Source organism: Varanus komodoensis, unplaced genomic scaffold (genome assembly GCF_004798865.1).
Source record: "Varanus komodoensis strain SLA01 unplaced genomic scaffold, ASM479886v1 scaffold2, whole genome shotgun sequence".
Taxonomy (NCBI): Eukaryota; Metazoa; Chordata; class Lepidosauria; order Squamata; family Varanidae; genus Varanus; species Varanus komodoensis.
Window position 1 is genome coordinate 13891947 of NW_025335568.1, and position 21485 is coordinate 13913431.

Here is a 21485-nt window from a genome sequence, read left to right on the forward strand (position 1 = left end):
GTGTCATATAAAGCAAGCTAAGAATTAAAATGTTCAACAGTTAAAATACTGTGAAAATAAAAAAGGTTTTAGCCTGGCACCAAAAAGTGTATCGGGTTGGCACCAAGCGCACCTCTCTGGGAAGCTGGTTCCATAGATGGGGGACCAGGTTGAAAAGTGCCTTCTCCAGGTAGCCACCTTCCTTATATCCTTCATGGCAAGCTCCCAGAGAAGGACCACGAAGTTACCACCTGCAGTTCTAAGGTTTCCTCTTTACCAGCAACACCAACTTGGAAAGTAAACATCTTACTGTCTCTGAGAGACTCAAAGTCTGTTCTTGGCTCCACTTTATCTAAAAAATTTGCAGCAATTATGTTTGCTGCTCCCATCTGCAATTTTTTAAAAAAGTGTTTTCATCTATCAAGAGGAAGCCTGAAATATTGCAGAGACTTCTGGAATCCAACTGCGGACCTTCTCTGCATTTTATTAGCGCTACATCATTAATTCTATTAAGATCTGCAAGATCATAGCAACAAGAGAGTGGAACTTGGCTTTTGAGAGGAGGCAGACATGTTAAATAACTTATTTGGAATTGTTTTCCCCCTGTTGCAACTGTAACACTCCTTGAAACCGCTAACGGAAGTGTTGACAGTAATAATCATGTCATTAATTTCAGGCAGGGACTGTAAAGCATTATTTCTGAGGAGGCGAAAAGAATGGCAATTGTAATGCTTGGACAATGGTCTGAGTAGCAGATATTTTAGGTACAATAAGTGCAAAAAAAATGGGGAAAAAGGAGAATGGGGAGAAGGAAAAACAAGTCTACAGAGCAGCCAGTCATATGGCCTGGTTCATCACGCCATGGCAAAGCATGGACACAGCTGTGGACGGTCAATGCTAGAGGAAATGGATAGGCCCCGTCCAGCAAGACAGTTGCCAAACTCAAGGTACGCAAGGACACGATGAGGGGACGTGTAATTTACACCCACTCAAAGCGTATGTATGAAGTGTCTCTCGGAGACGTCAATTTTAAATTAGCAGCTTGTTCCAACGAATGCCAAAATGCTGGCAAATAACACGAGGCCAGGAATAGGAGACAAATAATATGGCCCTTTAGACAAGACCATATGAGACCGGGATGAGAATATGGGGCTTGGAACTCATGCTGAAAAGCAAGTCTGGAGGTCTTCCTTTAAGAAAAGTTCCCTATGAAGAAGCCAACTCTGTGAGGAAAATCTAGTGCACTGCATTTTGTTTCAGTGACTGAAGAGGTTAATCTTGCACAAGAAAAATCTATGTCTTTATTCAAGGCCTGAGTACAAATACATTGTAAATAGTGTGCTGGTGGATTGTCTTTTAAGCAACAGCTTGCCTCACAGTTTCTTCTCCATGGTTTTCACATTTTAAATGTCATATTTCCACTCCAAGTGTTGTTCGTATGCTTTAACATATTGAAATATTTGCAGGATTTGGAAAATATATATTAACACTCAAATTTTAGTGCATTTAGTGCAGAAAAAATGAAGTTCTATTTTATCTATCTGCAGATTAAGAAAGTTGTTCGTTTATTGTTGAAACATACCAAATTGGAAGAAAGGGGAAATAAAAGCTTAAGGGTATAATGCATAATTTTTTTTTCCATATTTAACTCTGTGGGGGTCTGATCAATGTGCCTTGTTTGAGTTTGTTTTTTAAAGGGAGAAATGGGCTGTATGTGGGAATATCTATTTACATAGTCCTGATTTTAAGGAGTGAAGTTACAAATAACAGATGGATTCACAGTTGTACAGCAACAGAATATTTTTAATGTGCTATATTTTTTTTTCTTAAGAGAAAGAAAAGGGCAGAAAGAACATGAAATGTTCTGAAAATGCAATCCCATGCAATTGTAGCTGAAACACGCTGGAACTTGCAGGCCTTTTTAAAAAAAATGCCCACCCTTCCATACAGTTGCTCTCTTAACTATCTACAAGCTGGGACGAATCACTATAGATAACCCTGCATGGAAGGACAAGTCTTTTCTCTGTAGCAAGACAACAGCTCAGTGTCCAGGAACAGACCACATCTGTGTTTTGGCACATTCACTCACATTAAGAAACAAGTGAGGTTTCCTACATGGATACTAGAATTCCCCCAGCACTGAGCATGTCTGATATGAAGGCTGTCTTACCGGTCTTCCATGGATGCTTTCGTAATATAAGAGGGCTTTCTGCAGAGCCACTTTTTCTGCTGCTATTTGGTCTCTTGTCATATCCTGCATAAGGCAAGAGAGGAGGGAGAAAGAGGGGGATGAAGAGAGAGAAAGAAAAGTTATAAACTTACTGGGAATGCTGCTGTTTTTATGCATTCCAGTCTTTTCCCTGCCCCAAATCATGCAACATCCTGATTCACAATGCTTACAATGTAGAGCTCTTGAGTCTTGTTTTTGTTTTCCTGAGCAATGAAGCACCTTGGAAGACTAACGAATTCATTCATTTATGGACTTTGTCCAGTTCATCAAATGCACAGGGTGCTAAACTCAGACTGGCAGATTTATATATTCATGTAGCAGCTGGAGGAAGATATATACCGTTTTGCTAGAGCAAATTGAAATGCAAAAAAGGACAGAATTGTTGTCAATTTCTGCTGACAGTACAGATTATATCCCCACCACTAGCAAGTACATATAAATCTGCCAATTTGACCTTGAATGTGATGATTCAGACCATTCCCATGAAAGCTTATGCTGGAATAACTATCTTTGCTCCTAGAAAACACCTTCCAGTGCCTGCAAAATTATTATTCCTATCAGCCTGTGGTAAAATACCCACAAGGGAATCAATGCCACCTCACATATATCAGCATTAGTGGCAAGCCTTAAAGTAAGGAAAGCCAAGGTCATCTTCATGCAGGGTGGACAAAACCACCCAAGATCTGCCAAAGGGCTTCCTCGCATGCCTGCAAGAAGACCAACAGAGCTGCAATGACAGGCACCAACGTTCTCAGTGTTATTCCTGCACATCAAAGTTCTTTGCCGCTGTTATCTCAATAATCAGTACAACAATCCCATCAGTTGCTGCTCAGCATTTTCATTATTCTTTCGCTGATGACCTTCTCTGGTGCAACTCGCGTATTAAGTCAACTGTTCACCCAGGGGTTCTTTCATCACAGCATGTCATGCAAATGAGACACCCTTTGGTACCTTTTAACTACCCTGTTTTACAGAAGCAGCAGCTGTTATGCCACATCATGGGGATGCTGCCAAAACCATCATTCCTGTGGTAAGTTCTCCCTTTCCACACGGGTCACAGGATAAAATCAATGAGTGGAAAAAATGAGTCAGGCCTTTTTGTATTCAAAGCGGATTTTCAAAAAAAAAATTCCCATGATATGGTCTTTTGTTTTTTACACATAACTTTGCTTGCAGCTGATTCAAATTTGTTTTTTAACATTTTGAAGCTTATACTTCAGCTATCTTAACACTGGATCCATTACCTACTATCAAAGCTGACTGAATTAAAGGCAGCTTTTCAATGTTGAAGAATTGAACACCAGGGAAAATATTGAGCTTTCAAGTTCAAGCATCACAGAAATATAGGACAGAATTATATTATTTATTGCTTATTCTAATTAGTGTGGGATTCCTTCTGGAATCGGGGGTGGTTGAGTCATGCAGGTGCCAGGATCTAGAAGATACTATTTTGCTATTACATTAGAAAAGTCTGGGAAGCTCATACAGAAATCAGGGATAGTCCTCAACAGCAGTGTGGTGTTAATGCTGGTGACACTGCACCTCTGCAAAACAACACTAACGCAACATGCTAGTGCTTGCCAGGGCAAAGGAAAATGCAGCAATCTTCTTGAATTTCTCAACCTTATACTTTCTAAGTATCAGCATTCTGTAACTGGCTCTCGCCATATGACTTTTCACCTACCAAACAGCTTGGAAATTTACTTCCCATTGCATGCCGAAACACTGCCCTGAACAGTAAGGATCCGATGCTGCTCCTGTAACTCTTGGGTACTGACCTCTTTCTAATATTTATTCTGAGAAATAAAATTTCACTGTCCTCCTCTGCAGCCTTATGGCATGATCCTTTCATGTTTACTCAGAGGTCTCACCAATTCTAACTGGGTTTGCTCCCAAGAAAATGTGGTTGGGATTGCTACCTTAACCTTCTAGAGAATAATCTGGCTTAGTGTGCTTTCATGAGTGCCATGTCCAACAGAAATCCATTAATTTCTAGCCTTTGGAACAGGTATTCATGAGTGCAAAAAGATAACTAGGCTGCATAACAAACTGTTCTCAGGTATACTTCTAAGTCACATAAAAGTCTTCAGAGAATTGAAAATCAATAGGCTTTACCTATTTTATTGAGGTTACCTATTTTATTTTACCTATTTTATCACCTCGTTTCTACACACATATTTTTAGAAAATGTAATGAATTTCTAGATGGGGAGTTTGATTTAAAAGCAGCAACTTAAAAGTCTGTCCTTTATTGCTCTTGGAAATTAATTTCGCACTTTTAATTGTACCTTAATGTCCTCAGGTCGGTTTGCCTCAGTTCTTTTCTCCTGGAGCTTCTTCTGGATGGATTCCAGGGTTGCTTCCACTGCTGGCTTGGTTGATTTATCAGACACATCTTGCTTCTTCTCTTCCTCCTTCTCCAACTGAGAGCCAAAACTTTTGGGGAGTGTATTACTACGTTGGCGCATTACTGGAGCCAGGTCCTCCTCTGACATCTTCAGTTTTGACTCTAGTTTGGAAAAGAAATAGGAACAAGTGGATTTTTGGTGACAGACGCTCCAATGAGATACTGTAGAACTACTATAGAACAATTCCGATGAATCCAAAGTCTATGCAAAATCTCTGTGCCAAGTTTCGCCACCTACCTTTCAGCTGCTTTCGAAACTTTGCAAGATCATTTGTCCACTTCAACACTTCTAGGTTGGCTGCTTTGTCACTATGTGATGGCTGGAAAGGGGAAAGGGGACGCAGATAGAGGGATATGTTGTTATTTTGTGAATGAAGACAGCAGAAATGGAAACAAAGGTCTGTACTGAAAAAGTTTATTTGATTTCTTTACTCCTCTGCCATGTCATATGCAGATTAAATATTAAAGAGAATACTTTATTATCAAAATTGAATCCCCAGTGGAATGTTTTTTATTGGCAGATATCAAAGAATTTCAAAAATCAGAAAACATGGAAGGAAATACAATCTTAAATTTATTTCACACAAAATTTTATCATTTCTAAACCACTTGAAAAGGATCAAGAACTTTATCCTGTGCATATTTTCACTCAGCAGTCCATTATCTGATCAGACATCAGTGAGAGTTATGCACAGGTTAAAGGTGATAAGACCTTTTTATTCAAATGTCATTTTAACTGTTAATAGTATGTATTTATTTCATTCTCTGGCCAGGGCGACTTAATTTATACTGTTAATTTATATTATTTTAACGAAGTTATTTATGTTTGTGAGCCGCCCCGAGGCTTCAGTGAAGGGGCGGCATAGAAGTTTTCTAAATAATAAATAAATAAATAAGATTGCAATGTGGGACTGAAAGATGGTGGGTGACTTGTGGCCCTCCAGAATCCAGACAGTTTGGCCTACAGCACGCATCAGCTCCAGCCAGCCTGGCTGAAGGCAAGACACTGGCAGAGTTACAGACCAAGAGCATCTGGAAGGCCAGGTCTGGCCCACACCTGTCCTAAAAGGTTGCCAACCAATTTGCCGCTGTGCTAGTAGCAGATCAGATATGCCACTTCGCCATGCGATCCCAGGATGTTCAGGCAAGTCGCGACGGTCTGTTTAGCAACAGGGGAGAAAGGCCTCCCTTGATCAATGCAACGCAGGCTTCCAGGAACTTACTCTGTATTTCCTCTCCTCTTCAAATTTGTCTTCAAACCTCCTGATCTTTTTCTTCAGTCCTTGGATCCTTCGGGTCAGCTGAGCAGGAGTCAGATCTTCCTGGTCCTCCTCGTGAGACCCCAGTGAAGAACTTCTTCTCCTGCAATGAAGGTGATGGCTTTATTGCTGATCCCACCGGTGTATTCATTAATTTTATTTTCATACTTCTATTCCTATCCACCTTTCTCCCATTGCGAGGCTCGAGGGGCTACATGCGGTTCCCAGGTGGTCTCCCCCCAAGCTCAGGCCACCCCCAGACCTGCTTCGCTTTAACATGGGGGATGCCTCATGTGCCTTCAGACCATACACTTAATATTCCATTGATACTCTATCGCTTCCTCTTGCTAAGAGCCCCGCAAGGCAGTGCACATGATCCTCTCCTCTCCATTTTATCCTCACAATAACCCTGCAAGGTAGGTTTGGGAGAAAAGCCAGTGACTGTCCCAAGGTCACCCAGTGGGCTTTATGGCCCAGTGGAGATGTGAACCTGGATCTCACAATGGATCTCAGTTTAACAGCAATGCCAAATTGGCTATTACAGGTAATGTAAGAGTGATTTTTATTGTCTCTTATTTATTGTTTTAATGTTTGTAATCTACCCAGAGAATACTTGTTTACTGGGCAAATTATAGAATAAACAAATAGGGCTATACCTGCCACAGAGAAAATCAAATTCCAAGATATAAGTAAGATTTTGCCACAGAAGCATGAGAATCTACCTTTTACCTGCCCCTGGATATCACCATCAACACCTGAAGGCATCCTCTAAGTACCACTGCTGAGAGACGCTCAGAGGGAGGAAACATGGGAAAGCCTTCTCAGTGATGGTTCCAATTACGGAATAATCACCCCACCGAGGCCTGTGTGGTGCCAACTCTTTCATCCCTGGGGTGTACAGTTAAGACTGCTCTTTCTGCCAAAGCATCCAATGGCATTTCATGCCATATGGGGGGCACTTATATGGCCCTAGGCATTGGAACTGTTTTTGCTAGTCAAATTGTTTTCAATTCTTTTTTAAATTTTGCATGTTGACATTTTATCCTTTTTACTGCATTCATGGTCTGGATTTTACGAACTACTGCAAATTGTCCAGCGAATTACAGTTATTGAGCAGTACTGGAAGAAATAACAATAACAATACCACAACCACCACCATTACCAGGTCGAATGTCAGATTATTTGTCCGTCTAGCATAATACTATTTATTTCAATTTGGCAGCAGCAATTTGGGGTTTCAGGTAGAGGTCTCTCATTTCACCTGCTACCTGATCTTGTTGACCAGAGAAACTAAGTATTAAACTTGGGACCTTCCGCCAAGCTAAGTTGCTTTCTTGAAGCAAGCAGTGCTTAAACAAGTCACAGTGCACTTTTGAGCATGGGTTGTACCTTTAAAGCTTGGTTCAGACACACACAGAGTAGAACAAAGTGGTACTAATACAGAGCAGTGGAGTAGGCCAAATCCTTTGAGACTGATAGGTAGGGAAATACCCTAGCCTGCCCTCACCACATCCCCGGGAAAAATACTCCCTGCAAGGAGAAAACTGTGAGATCAACCCCTCTTTAATATTCTAGTTTTATACTTCACAGGGAGTTCAAACAAGAAAACTATTTTAAAATAGGGTGTTGTCCCCATGCAGTCTAGAGTGGTACATTCTATCCCTACCATCCTTCTCTCTAATACTCTCAGGTGCTGAGTGCCAACAGAAATGGAGCCAAGACAGCCCCCGAGAAACAAGTGGCAGGTTATTGGCTTGTTTGGGTGAACCCCAAGGGCTACAGTACAGCAAAACAAATGAAAAAGCAAAGCCCTGAAGAGGAGCCTCCTCTTGCCAAAAGGCTAGGGCAATAAGGACAACAGAGTATGGGAAGAAGAAAATGGAATGGCTGGCTGGAACCTGAAACATTCCTGCCAGGAAGGAGGAGATATTGCCCTTGTTCCATTAGTCTCATTCATGTTTTCTGCTGCAAACTGATGTTCTAGTTATGGCCTCCTGGAAGGCAAATCGGGGATCCTTTTGCGTCACTGCCTAGCAACCTACCGCATGAATGAATGAGAGTTGGGAGGGGACGGAGGCACTTCTGTGTCATCCAGGTACTGCTGGCTTTGCCCGTAGGCATAGAAACGAGGGGACAGCATTGGGTCGCTATCTTCGTCCAAAAGCTGGCGGATGAGGCGGCCAGCCTGTGGGGAGAGGCGGGCTTCGTCGGAATCTACGCCATCACGCTGCCAGGAGGAGAAGGCAGGGACAGGCTCTGGAAAAGGGAGGGAACAACAAAGGGGTGCCTGGTTATCGTTGTCTTTGGTTTAATATTAATCTGATGTATTTATGGAACACCTCATAAAACTAGCTCTCCACCACTATAACAAAACAGCAGTAAACACAATGAATCATTGAAATCCAGAAGGGCATAAAACTAAACACACAGCAACGCAGTGCAATACAATATAGAAAGCTACAACAAACCATCAGGAGCCAGAGACCAAAGCATTAAATCCAACATACTTAAAATATTTTAATAAAATGTTTGAAATGCTGGGAGGAACAAAAAAAGTCTTGGCCTGGCCCCCAAAAGATAACAGTGTGGGTGTCAGACAAGCTTCCCTATGGAAAATGTTCCAAAGCCAAGAAGTCACCATTAAAAAATGCCTCCTCCTTTCCTTGATCTTAGATTGAAGTGGCACTCAAAGGAGGTCTTCCATTAAGTGATCTTAAGGTAGGAGCATGAGTATCTTAATATGGGAGGAGGCATTTCATCAGAAACAACAGTCTAAGCCATGTAGCGCTTTATAGATCACAAAGAGCACTTTAGATTGGGCCAGAAACTAACTGGAAACAGGGAAGGTGAAAAAGTACCAGCATAATATGATCCTAACTGGTAGTCCCAATTAAAATCCTCAGTGCCATATTGTACTAGCTGAAACATCTTTCAAGGGAGCTCTGTGTACAATGGATACAAAAATCAATAGGTCTAATTCACTAGCATCATTGATCTGCTTAATAAGTACTCCTAGTTTTTTCTTGATCCTGAATGGAACTGGGAATGCAGCAGTATGAAGTAGTAATCAGCACCCAAAATTAACTTTTAAGAAGAATGAAAAATGGAATGACATTATCATAAAAGATCACATAATTTTGAAAGATCAAATATGAAGAAGCCATGTGCCCAGCTCTAAACTGGACTAGAAAGAGGCATTTACTCATGACTTTGAATGTAAGATTGGTATCACCAATCCAGATTGAAGAGTTACTCACACTAAAAATGATCTCACAGTGCAACTATCTTTTGTAAAGCACCCCGAGAGCAATAGCTGTTGGGGAACATGGATGCATAATACACAAGCAACCCTCTTTGTCAGAGATGGCAAGAATGGTTACCTTGGTCCTTTTCAGAAGTTTTGGACTACAGTGTCCCAGAAGACTGGCCCAACATGCATGGTCTTACTGTAAAAGATTACAGAAGTCGTAGCCAAAATAATCTGGAGGCAACAGATTACCTATATCTAGTCTATGGTTTGATGATTTGAATTGATCTGTGGGAGGCTGACACGTGAAAAGATGGGTCCTGCCATACTTGTCCAAAGCCTCCAACTCCAGTTGAATGGGATGCCCACATTTTCAACTTGCTGAGTTGTTCTCTTGTTGAATTATACCCACCACAAGCAAAAATCAGTAGCAATATTTAGACCATCCTTAACCTCCGATTAATCCCTGCCTCTCCAAATTCTTGAAGTGGCTTATGCTTCCTAGAAATCTAAGACTTCCATAAGAAGTTGCAAATTTCGAAACATAGTCCCACCAAAAACAGCAGCTGCCTGACGCTTCTCAAAAAAGTTCAGAAACAGCAGCAGTGGCCAAAAAACCATTCTGAGGAAACAATCCTATGCATATTTATATGGCCAAAGATCCTACAAATCCCAGCATTCAGGACCTAAAATCTCAGTATGGCTGGCTGGGATTAGTAGGGCTTTTTTCCTGTCTGAACATGCACACAAGTCTCAGTTTCAATCTGCATATTCTCTGAAATAACAACATTAGATCCTAACTAGGTATTACTGGAAGTGTGCGGCTGCCGATGACCAGGATCGTCTCAGTAACAGTTAGCAAAGGGAGTGGGGAGTGTGACAACTTGGTTGTGTGTAATGTTTTTCTTACTTCAGGTCAGTGCTTGAAGGGGTGGGGTTAGGTTAGGGGTGAATTGTTCGTCTAACTCAAGACCCATTCAATTCAATGGGCTTCTTCTGAGATTGGATGTCACCTAGTTAACTCCTATCACAAGTTTCTTTTACCAGAGGCAAAGGCAGTGTGGGATGGCAGCAACACTGGATCCACTGACTACGTATGGAAGCAACATCGCCATTCCTATTCAGGGAGACCGATTATAGCTTCAGGGTAAGTGCAGAAAAGGCCCTGCTTTACATATGCAGCCCTCTCTCATATTGGCAGCATTTTGCCCTTACTTTTCCCAGGTAATATATTTCATTCTGTAATCATAATTTTTACACCCCAGCAAGTGATGGCCTCCATCTAATTTCTTTCTTCCATTATTGGATACAGGCTTGCTTCAAAGAAGCTTGAACACATTCCAGAAAACACCAGAAATCTGAGGAAAGGATTATGAGTAGAAGCTGCAAGCAAGCAACAGCGTTAGTTCAATGGCTGTATTTATTTTCTTCCCTTAAGTTATCCATGTTTAGCTTCCTATAGCCAACATTTAAATGTGTTTGCCTCTGAGGAGAAAAGATTAGACTTCTTAATTTGTTTGGCACCTTTTACATCCAGCATTTTAGCAGCTGCCAAGATGACGTCTTCTTCAAAAGAGGGAGCACATTAAGAGGTGCAGCGCAGCCACTTGGCAGAATACCTCAACGGTGATACACTGCTGCATAAGAGAACACTATTTTTGGATCCCCTCGGAGCCTGTTCAGACCACCTTGTAATACAATACTGTCAAATCTACCCCCTTTCCATGCGCCTTCTAAGCCTCTCCCCCAAAGGCTCAACTAACCCAGCCCTTGCTCTTCCTCCTTGGTTTCATGTCAAAACAAACAGCACTGACAGAACAGCTTTCCCCAGGAAAATAAAATAATCCCTTAAACAAACCCAAATGTTTGCTTATTCAATATATGGAACTTCCAATTTATTTTTGAAAGTCTGTAGGCCACCAAGAATTTGCATCCTGCACAGTGCAATATCTAGCATCAAACCCAGTACTGTGGATGGGGACAAGCCCTGATTCTACAGGGTTTTGGGCAAGAGGTTTTCCTGCCCTATCAGGGAATGCCAGAAATTGAATCTGAGAGCCTTTTGCATGTAAGGCATGCCTTCTTCCACTGTACTATGACCCCTCCCCTGAGCCAAGTTCTTTCTCTTGAGATTTGCTTGCACCATTACAAAACCAGGCGTTAACTGCCGTTTGATAAAAGCTCTTACGACTGTTCCCTCAGCGTGCTTTTATAGTGTTCTAGAAAGAATCAAAGTTATCATCATCCCTCATTTTCTGTGTTGATTCAGGAGCATGGGTCGTTAAATGGTGGCAAACATCCTTTGCATGTACAAAGGTTCCAGTTTTAATCTATGGAAACTCAACATCAGGAAGGTGGGAATGAATAAAGACATAGATCATGAAGAGCCCAAGCAATTCAGACCCAACAGCATAAGCGCCCGTCATTTAACAACTGCTAGAAGACCACAGTTCTACAAATAGGGTCCTCTAACTTCTGCCTACACCAAAGCTCAGGAACCATGTCAGTCCTTCTGTATTCCCAAAGATGGAGACCTTCTACCAGCCCAGGTGCCCCCTAGTGCCTTTCCAGCATGCTCTGCTTAAGCCTTTCTTTTTCCCATTGTGACATCATTAAATTCTGAGCTACCTGTGCCACTGAAACCCGCTTTTCTGTTACTCTGAAATGGTCAGACTGCCAGGCCTCTACCCCATCACTATGCCTCCCCCTCAGGTTGTCCACTTCCTTCCCTGCAAACCTGCTAAGAAAGGCTAAACTTTCCAATTCACTTCAATCCCACTTTCAAACAGCAGAGAGAAGCTCCCATCTCAGACTCGCACTATAAAGCTTTGAAGCAGCTCCAAAATCTGCTGGACTTAATTGGCCAAATTTAAGCACAATACATGATGTGTTATGGGTAGGGGGGAGAGAGAAGAGTGGGAAGGGGAATAAAATGAAGTGGGAAGCCAGAGTGAACAGCATATTGGAACACCCTGAAAGGAATCTCCTCATCTTGTGACCGTTTACCACCAGATCCCATGGGGACTCTGGTCTTCTGCATTTGGATAGTTTACTAAGCTGGTTTGCATGCTCCGACTTAGCTCCACAGGATTAGATGGTTTAAGATTTGTGGCTTTGAACTTGTAATTCTGAAAAGGAATTTTGGAGTCAAGCACAACAAATTGCTCCACAAAAGTAGAACCTTGTAGAAAAGCGGAACTGCTGCACAAGGTTTTACAAGAGCTTTAAAATAATGCCTTTCCTGCTTAGGGAAAAATGCTTAGTTCTGATCTTGCACTAGTTAAGTCACCAGGTCTTTAAATTCCTGAAACTCATTCACAGCAATTAACTAATTGTGAACTTCTCCCTACAAGTTTGTCAGCATTAAGGCTCTGTTAACATATTCTGCAGAATTAGGTAGCAGTACATTTTCTTAGTTTCTACCATTATAGTAACCATGGACAAAACTCTCTGCATAAGAACACCAGGATGCTCGTGAGAAGGATCAGCTGTGTGTGTTCCTTCGTGTCCTTTTTTCCAACACGCATGGTGTCCACACTTCCCCAATGTGCTTCTCAGCAGAAGAGCATTCAAGCACCCAAAACCTATAGTATGGCCTAAGAAAAGCTTTATTTGGATGAACAGGTAGACTGGTCCTAAAACACTCACTGCCACATACTCGTGAGTAGTACTAAAACACTCCATCCTAAACGGCTCAAATGGTTATTCAGACTGGGAAACTAGTTAACATCTGGGAGTCAATTGACAGTGTCCTGCAAGAAAATGACCCCACAGTCACTTTCCTCTCTTTTCCCCTCATGCTGCAACTGCAAATTCGATATTTCTCAAGCGAAAATTCACTATGCCATTTAGATCCTGCACAGCAAGCATGCCTTTTATTCCTCTCTCTGCAAACAGGAGAAAGATACAGTAGACATAATGTTTACTGGAAAAATGTAAAGATGGTATAAAATGGCAATAAGGGCTTTTGACTGGCAATTTTTGTATTCTGTTCTGATCCCTTTTGCATTTGGCCTTGCACCTTTTGCCTTCTCCATGTGAATGCGGCCCTCAAGAACTTCTCCAAAATAGAATTTCTCCCTTGGGATGAAAAAGGTTAAAAACTTCTAGCATAAATAGTTGCAGGGAAGAAAATGAGAGTCTCACATGACAAGGGACTACAGCAGACACAGGGATTATTTGGTTTGGATTAACCATTTTGAGAAGTTCTGTACAGACTAGAGGATTTACGGAATGTTCAGTGCAAAATGCAGTTAAAGTTTACTGCTCTGAAGGATTAGGTAAATTAGTGGAAGTTTAGAGCGGGAGACCTCTGGTTGTCTCCCCTGGGGCCTGCTGCTGCTCATCCTGGAGCTATCTGTTTGGTCATTGGTGTAAAAAAGAATGGACAGGGTTTTTGGTCTGTGCATTCTGCTGCTTGCTCTTATGTATAAAATGTGCCAGCACCGAGTGAGGTGAAGAAATAACCACATGATGTGTTCCCCAGGAAATTAACCATGGGCTTTAAGTAGATTTATTTATTTAAAACATTTTAATAGCGTGTTTCAAAGCAAAGTCTCAGAGTGGTTGAAAAGACAAAGATGTAAGCGATAAAATACAACCATTAACTGAAAAGTCTAAAACATTTAAAATAAAAGCAACTGGTTTTTTTTAAACAATAAAAGAGTGCTGGGCAGTGGTTTGTTTAAGTGGATTAGAATGTTATGTTCTTTAAGCTCCACTGAAAAACAGTCAGGGAAGGCCCAATGAGCCCGCAACCCATGGCAGGGCACCAAACGAAGATGGTGCCACCACAGAAAGGGCTCTGTTTCTGTGGTGCATTGTTCTAACAGAGCTTATAGAATTAGGGCCTCTATGGCCAATCTCAGGGCCTTGGTAGGTTCATATAAAAACTGGTGCCCCTTCAAATTGCCTTTAACTTATTTCCATTTTCACCTGGTGTGCATGTATAAAAACAAGCACTTGGAGAAGAATGGGAGGGATTTCATAGCTTACACCTGTAAAAATGTTCTGTTGTCATGCCATCTGTTCGACATGCTTGTCTGTGGTGACACAGGTGCATGCTGAAGCATTAACAGGCCTAATAAAATACTCCAGAACGTGACAACCATGGAAACACCAAAGGCATTAAAAGCATTTGCAGTAACAGAGTGTGCAGGTCTCTCTAATCCCAAAGAGTTGGGATGGCTGATTTCTGAAGAGCAAACACTGACTTATTTCTTGCTCACTAAGGAAAACAAATGACTGGATACTGCAAGAAAATGCCACATCACCATATTTAAGACCGAGCTTTCTTAAATTTGGTGTACACATATATTCTATCTTAAACATGTTATATTACTACACGCAGATGCTGTCAGTGTAAAAAAAGTTACTCTTGAGAACCGATCAAATTGTAAAGGACATAATTTAAAAGCAAGTTCATAGAGTTTAGCAGGTAAAAATAGGAGGAAAAAACCATTTTTCAGAAACATTTCTAACAGTTCTAAATGGGAAAGGGTTTCCTCATTCCATGTAAAAATATGCTCACTTCTTTATTTAAACCACTTTCCTTTCCTTTCCTTTCCTTTCCGTGACATCATTACACGGATAATATCATCACATTAGTGGCGTATGTTCTGTGATGCTTGGCTGGCTGGAAACACACGTGACTAATCTGACAAAGGAACAGCGACTTGGGAGTTGGGGAACGATGCCACTCTAAACTGACTGTAGTGAAGAAAAAGCACCTAAGGATTTTTTTGGTATTGCCTTTTTTTGGTAAAAGGGAGAAACACATTTCTTCTGTTACATTAGATGCAGTGGTACAGAAGATGGCTTGCAAATATTCATGCTGCAAAGTTGGCCCCCAGAAGCCAGGCTGGGAGGGCTACTGGGTTTCTTGGGTGAGCAAGAGGGGTGGCAAGGAAAAGGTAATAAGCAGCAATGAGTTCCAGTGTGGGATTAAAGACCTTAAGCCCCATTACAACATGCACTTGGTTATGAAGGAATTTCAGGGGCAATCGAATTACGAGATTATGATCTCACGGGCAGGCAGAGAAGAGCACTAATGTCAAAAGAAGAGGGGACAGGGAGCTACTCAGCTCAGGGAGAGGGGAACTAGTAGAATATAAGTGTGCATATGTGTGAATGTACAATATACTGGAGAACACTGCTACGGAGGAGGAGGAGGAGGAAGATGAGCGCAGCTATATTTGGATACTAAAGAACATAGCAAAATATATCACAAAGGTAGACCATAATAAGAGATTTGAACTGTCCCATGTTCTGGTTCACTGGTGTGTGGATGGCAGTGAAGTTTAATCTTGCTACTTCCTACCTGCAAAAAGGTACCCAAACCAGTGCAGGTAGATGCCATGCAATTCTCCCCAGGCAAAATAGCAATTGACATTTCTCCTTAAAATTAAGAATGCCATGAGTGGGCAACAGTGACTGTGAACTGCTCCACAGAGTTGCTTAAGATTGATTATATTTATTTCCTACCTTTTTCCCATCAAGGATTCCAATGTGGCTCACACAAACGCCTCTCCATTTGATCCTCACAACCGCCTTGTGTGGTGGGTTAGGCTGAGAGTCAGCGACTGCCCAGTGAACTTCCTGGCCAAGTTGAAACGAGGTCTGGGATCTCCCGTTCCTCCATGCTAACCTCTGTGGCTCAGTTGCCACAGCAAGAGTGCCACTGCCCCCTGGCACTGGGGACATCAGAGAACCTTGTGACTTTACCCTAACCCTGAAGCTACTCTGCAGCTCCAGTGGTGGGTGGAAGGCCTGGGGTGTTCTGGTGGCAGTATAGCCAAGGCAGGTCCAAACCAGCCTCACCCCCAGGTCCAGGTCAGGAAAGGGTTGTGGTGGTGGGTGGGTGGGGGTCCCTTGAGCATTGTTAGGCAGAGGAGTGACAGGCACCTCCAACCAGTGGTGGACATGGCAGCATGCTGGCAAGAACTTGGCACCTGCCATGTCTGGCTCGGCTAGAAGGCCATCCAAGATCTGCGGACCCCTGCTCAATGCTTCGACTAAGCATTTTTCTCAGATGCATTTGGGGATTTTCTGCCATGGAACATAGTTTTGGATGGGCACGAAGTTCAAGTGTCGAAACAGAAGCGGTGCTTCCAGGGACAGAACATGAGCTACATACAGCACAAACCTATGTCTGCTGAGTGAGTAACTCACACCGAGTTCAGTATGGCTTTCTTCCAAGGAAGTGTAGACAGGTCTGCAGCAAAAAATATTTTTAGCTACTGGCATTAGAATGCAGATAGATGCCTTCGGTGAACAGGCTGACTCAATGATAAACAACAGAAATTATTTCTCGCAGTGCAGATTTCAGAACTTTGCAATGATCTTTTGCTTCTCCAGATCCCTAGAAAGTTGTTTACTTTTACTTCTTCATTACAATTTTTTGTGAAAAATGTCCCTGTGATTTTGTAAACAGTTTGTGAGCATAGTTTGGTTTATAGTTCCATGCAACTGAAATTATACTGATAAATGCTATCCTTTCGGTGCTGTTTTAGCATCCTGTTAGGGTGATATGAACATTAGCATCTCACCAAGGGGGTATGCATGGATTTTTCCAAGGAACTGCACACACTGCTACAAGATCTTCCACAATGCAGTGAGCCAAAAGACTGTGATACTAACATGAGTTTCCTGACCTGAATTCTTCATGACATGCAAGCCTCCAAAACAGTTTAAGAAATTGGTATGGGTGCATTCTTCCCTGCCCTCCCTCCTAGAGCTGTTTTCCAGAAGAGGGCCTGTCTGTAATGCAGATTATGATAAAGTAAAGAAGAGAACTATAGGCAGTTGCCTGAAATACTTCTAGTTCTCTTCATTTTCCAAAACGCTGCAATGGGCAGTGCCACTACATTCCACCACTACAAAATGGTGAGACATGGCTACCACAGCACTTACTCCTCTGCTTTTGCTTACTTAATCCTGCTCCAGAAGTCCCCTCTGGAAATAAACTTTACTCATGGCTTACTCCCTTTAAAATCTCCCTGATCGAAAGGGGAATCATGTAGTGCAACCATCTCGAGGATGTAAGGTAGTCCTCCACAACCCAGTTGTGTAGGCTATACCCCCATTTGCCTCTGCCACATGGCCAACGGCTATGCTGGCTGGGGATAATGGAAGTGCCAGGCTGGGGGAGGTAAAGGCAAGCTACAACTCTGCTCTCCCTAGCCCCCACCAAAGCAGTATCCCAATCCTATCACTGTTTTATTTCTAGTCTTCCAAGGGGAGAAGAAAGTGCTTTGGTTCAACCACTGACAGGTGAATCCACAGGGGATGAGCTGGAAACTCTCCTCTGGGTCATCTTTAAAAAGATAAAAACACAACTCTCCCTTTCCAGGGCATGGCTAATTAGGATACTAAAGGAATGTGATAAAAGCAGCTGCCAGAACAGCTCCTCTGAGCACTCTACCAAGGTGTACTCTAGCTGCAAGAATACAGCGTTTAGTGAATTATCAGTCCGCAAAAAGAAGGGCATGTCACCTGGTGCCTTCCGTCAAGAACACCCACAGCTGCTGGGATGACATATTTGAATATCAGCTACTGTGTCTGACCACACTTTAGAAATTCTGACCGGACACATAAATAGCATGTGCATATAAACTGACATCACCTCCCAAAGCCTGCTGTGTTTGGAATGGCACAGGCATGTCCCATTTTGCTTCACTTGTAGAGGCAAAGGGGATAACCTCTTTGCTCCGGAAAATGAAGACTCAGTACCTGGCTACCCTCATTGCACAGAGGGAGAAAGCAGGTTCTAAAAATGTCGAAGAAATAAAATCTGGAAGGCATCTAATGCCTCTAAAAGTACATTTCCAGAACAGGACCAGACATCTGCTTTTTACAGTTCCGCGACTTCCGTTTTCTTTGCCAATTCAAGTTTACACAACTCTGAGAGCAAGTAAGCAAAAATGGCCAATTTATTTGACACTAACATGCCAACACGAACTTCCCTTTCTTGCGAAGATAAGAATGTGCTGTTCAATACTGCCACTTGCATGCACGTACACAAGTGAAAGGGTTCTCCCTCCTCCCTTCCCTGCCGTGCTGTCCAATAGAAGCACGCTTGTGCGAGCCCAGACAGATGCAAACCATTAAAATGGCTAAGTGAAAACATCTCTGTTCTGCCAAGTTGAGAACTAGCAATCAGATCATTGGAAACACAATACATTTAAGATTATTTAAGGAAAATCAACAACAAGAAAAAAGCAGAACCTTTCACAGGAACAAAAAAAATCTAAAAGAAATTCCAGGCAGTTCTAGGGGAAGGAGGAAACTGGGTAAGTATATTTTGTACTTATATTCATTATCTAAGCTTGGAAAGAGAGGAGAAGCCCTCCTAGGCCAGGGAGCTGCCCCGACTTCTAGCTGGGTTGCTATGCAGGAATGCCACAGCAATAATATTTTAGCACCTGAAAGATCGACCAAATAAATCATTGTCCTAAATCATCTTTTCCAGTACCAGTTTAGCTTTTGCACTGAAATAGGTTTCTTGGTGCTGTAGCTCAGCTTTCTCCAACCTGGTGCCTTCCAGCTGTTTGGCGTTCAGCATACATCAGTGCCCATCAGCATGTTCAATGGCCGGGGAGGCAGGGCAGGGTAGCCCAAAGCTTAAGTGGGACAACAGGCTAGGGAAGGCAGCTATGGGTTATGTGGCATAACTCATGCCAAAGTCTGCTGAAGGAAGAATCTGAAATGAGGACAGGAAGCAAAATGCATCCAGAAACACTAAGAATTCTCTCAGGAGTGCCAACAAGAAACCAACCTACCGTACCTTCCCAGCTGCTGTCGCTGCACAAGGCTGTCAGGTCCAGCCGAGGCACTTCGGACACGGAGGCTTCCTCCTGACCGTCTCCCTCTTGGTTCTTTTGCAGTTTGGCTTCAGGAATGCTTGGAGGTTCCTGGATCTTCATGACTGAATTCTGTAACAACCCCCACAACCAAAACAAGAAATGGATGCTCAGAAATGCTTTGCAATGCTCTCTCTCTGTGTGCGTGGAGAACGATAGCTATAAATGCTTGCAAAAATAACGCACACGTCTTCTTTTACGCCGATGACCATAAAATAACCACCTCTTGGTATCCAAGCTCTTTGCTCAATACTGCTACTTCAGTTCTAATTGGCTGCTCATGCTAGTAAAAAAAAAAAAAAAAAGAGAGAGAGAGAAAACCTACACATACACACATAGAGAAGCTTTCTTCTTGGCTAAAATACCACAGTGAGAAGTCCAGCAGCCGCTTCTCTCCAAAAGTGCAAGGAGCTGTGCAGTGCCCAGTTAATGAATGGGCTGCGAAGGGAGGGAAGCAGAGCGGAGCGTGCAACTTCCCCTTCGGCGTGTGATTTCGGAGACTGCCAGGAGAACACAAACACCACCGAAGGAGTGTCACTGTTGCTAAGGCTCCTATAGCAACCAAGCGTTGGTTGTAAGTAGTCAGAACCGCTGCCGTCCCGCTCCCTAGAGGAAGCTGAGCTACCTGGCAAAGAGCGCAAGCGACGGACGGCGCATGAATGCTCCCCGGCAAGCTGCGGCGGTGCGGATCAATTAGCGCCAGCTAAGCTGGCCGGGCTGTGTGTCCCTTGCGTTTCCTGTGGTTGTTTTCTAGCTGGGTGTGTGGGAAAAGCAAGATTATTTATGGAGGAGCTCTGGGACGTTATGAGCTGCTGTTGCGCAAACCCAAAGTGTGGTGGAGCTTTGGCATTTGACAACTGCGAGCTGAAGGGCCCTGGGAAATAAGCCAGAGACCAGGCATGGCTCCCATTCCACCCGGCCCTCATTCATCCCCCCCCCGCCCCACCCGCCGACTATCATTCCTAAGCAGAGAGCTGCTGGGTAGGTGATCTATAATTCATAGCGGAGGGGAAAAAGCCGCAGCTCCTTGCTGCATTTGTGCTTGCTCAGGAGACACCTGAGAAGCATCTTGCAACCGTGTACGCAGAACGCATTGCTCTCAGTTCCCTCTGTTATTTGCTTTCTGTGCTCAACCTATCTGGCTTCACCTTCTGGGTCCGTAAGAGTCCTCCCTCTAGCCCCCCAAGACGAATGAGGCGGGAACACTCAGTCCACAGGGACGGCCAAAGGACATGTAAACATCAGTTCTCTCTGTGGAAAAGGGCCTTTGCTTCTAATCTAGGGAGGAGGCAACTGGGGGTGGGGAAAAGACCTTTGCTCCCCCCTCCATACTATGAGGGATTGATGGAAAATGCTAAGGGAAGAGATAAGACAGACTATTGAGTGATATTGTGAGAGAAATACTGCTATCAAATGTTAAACTGCACATTAAATTTTATTGTAATGGCCACCCAGAGAGTGTGATGCGAACGGGTGGCTTTTATACAAATGTAATAGATAATAATTCAATTAAATTAAAAAAGCAGAGACAACTTTTAACCTGATGATTTCTTCAGGAACTGTTGTCAATATGGGATCTCTACATTAGTATTATTATTAAATTGCATTTATGCCCTGCAAGAACTCCAAGGCAACTTACACGGTTCTCTTCCTTTCCATTTTATCCTCACAACTACCACCCTGTGAGGTAGGATAAGCTCAGAGTCTGTGACTGGCCTGGTCACCCAGAGAACTTCATGGCTCAGTAGGGACTAGAACCCAGATCTCTCAGATCCTACATAGTCCAGTTCTCTAACCATTACGCCACACTGGAAACAGAGCCTGAAAATGTGACTGCCCACAACCGCACTTTTAGCGTGTATGGCGGGATGTCTATCATTACAAGTAAACCATATTATAATAGGATTGGTTAATGCTATATTACAAGGATAGCTAGTGGCGATATACACCGTTCTTTGTTAGTAGCCTTGCTTGCTTGGAGAGGGAAAATAAACCATTTCAAGAAACTGCTATAATCTTTTGATAAATACATTAATCAATGGCCGAAGTTGAAAGAGCTCATTAGAAATACAGATAGTTGATTATATGAAGTATCCTGATTACGAGATGTTGTTGTTGCTAGTCGCAAAGTCATGTCCGACCCATCGCAACCCCATGGACAACATTCCTCCAGGCTTTCAAGTCCTCCACCATCCCCCAGAGTCCATTTAAACTCATACCGACTGCTTCAGTGACTCCATCTAGCATTCCGAGATGTAGCATTGCTTAATAATCCAATCTTGCACTCTTTATTGAAGCAATATCCCTAAGGCCCCAGGGCTGAGGTCTTTCTGCACCCTGATACCTGGAGAAACCACGATGAAGTCCAGGAGGTTCCACAGTCAAAGCATGTGTTCTGTTACTAGGCTACTATTACAACAGAGCCAGAACCGAAACTTTTATGTGTCTCAAGGCTGTAGCAGCTACATCGGATGAATGGACCCTGTAAAGGAAGCCACAATCCT

At 42.9% G+C, this 21485-nt stretch overlaps 1 protein-coding gene across 6 annotated transcripts in view; it reads right to left on the reverse strand.

The window, feature by feature from the left end:
- The window catches only part of FAM13A (family with sequence similarity 13 member A), a 163337-nt gene that overhangs the window by 12002 nt on the left and 129850 nt on the right, over window positions 1–21485 (reverse strand). For all 6 annotated transcript variants that reach the window (XM_044429431.1, XM_044429432.1, XM_044429434.1 and 3 more), the window contains 6 exons: window positions 18906–19053; window positions 7917–8130; window positions 5839–5977; window positions 4854–4935; window positions 4497–4717; window positions 2150–2233 (listed from right to left, as the gene is read on the reverse strand). In XM_044429431.1, coding sequence (XP_044285366.1) covers window positions 2150–2233; window positions 4497–4717; window positions 4854–4935; window positions 5839–5977; window positions 7917–8130; window positions 18906–19053 — 888 coding nt within the window. The remainder of the gene's footprint in view (window positions 1–2149; window positions 2234–4496; window positions 4718–4853; window positions 4936–5838; window positions 5978–7916; window positions 8131–18905; window positions 19054–21485) is intronic.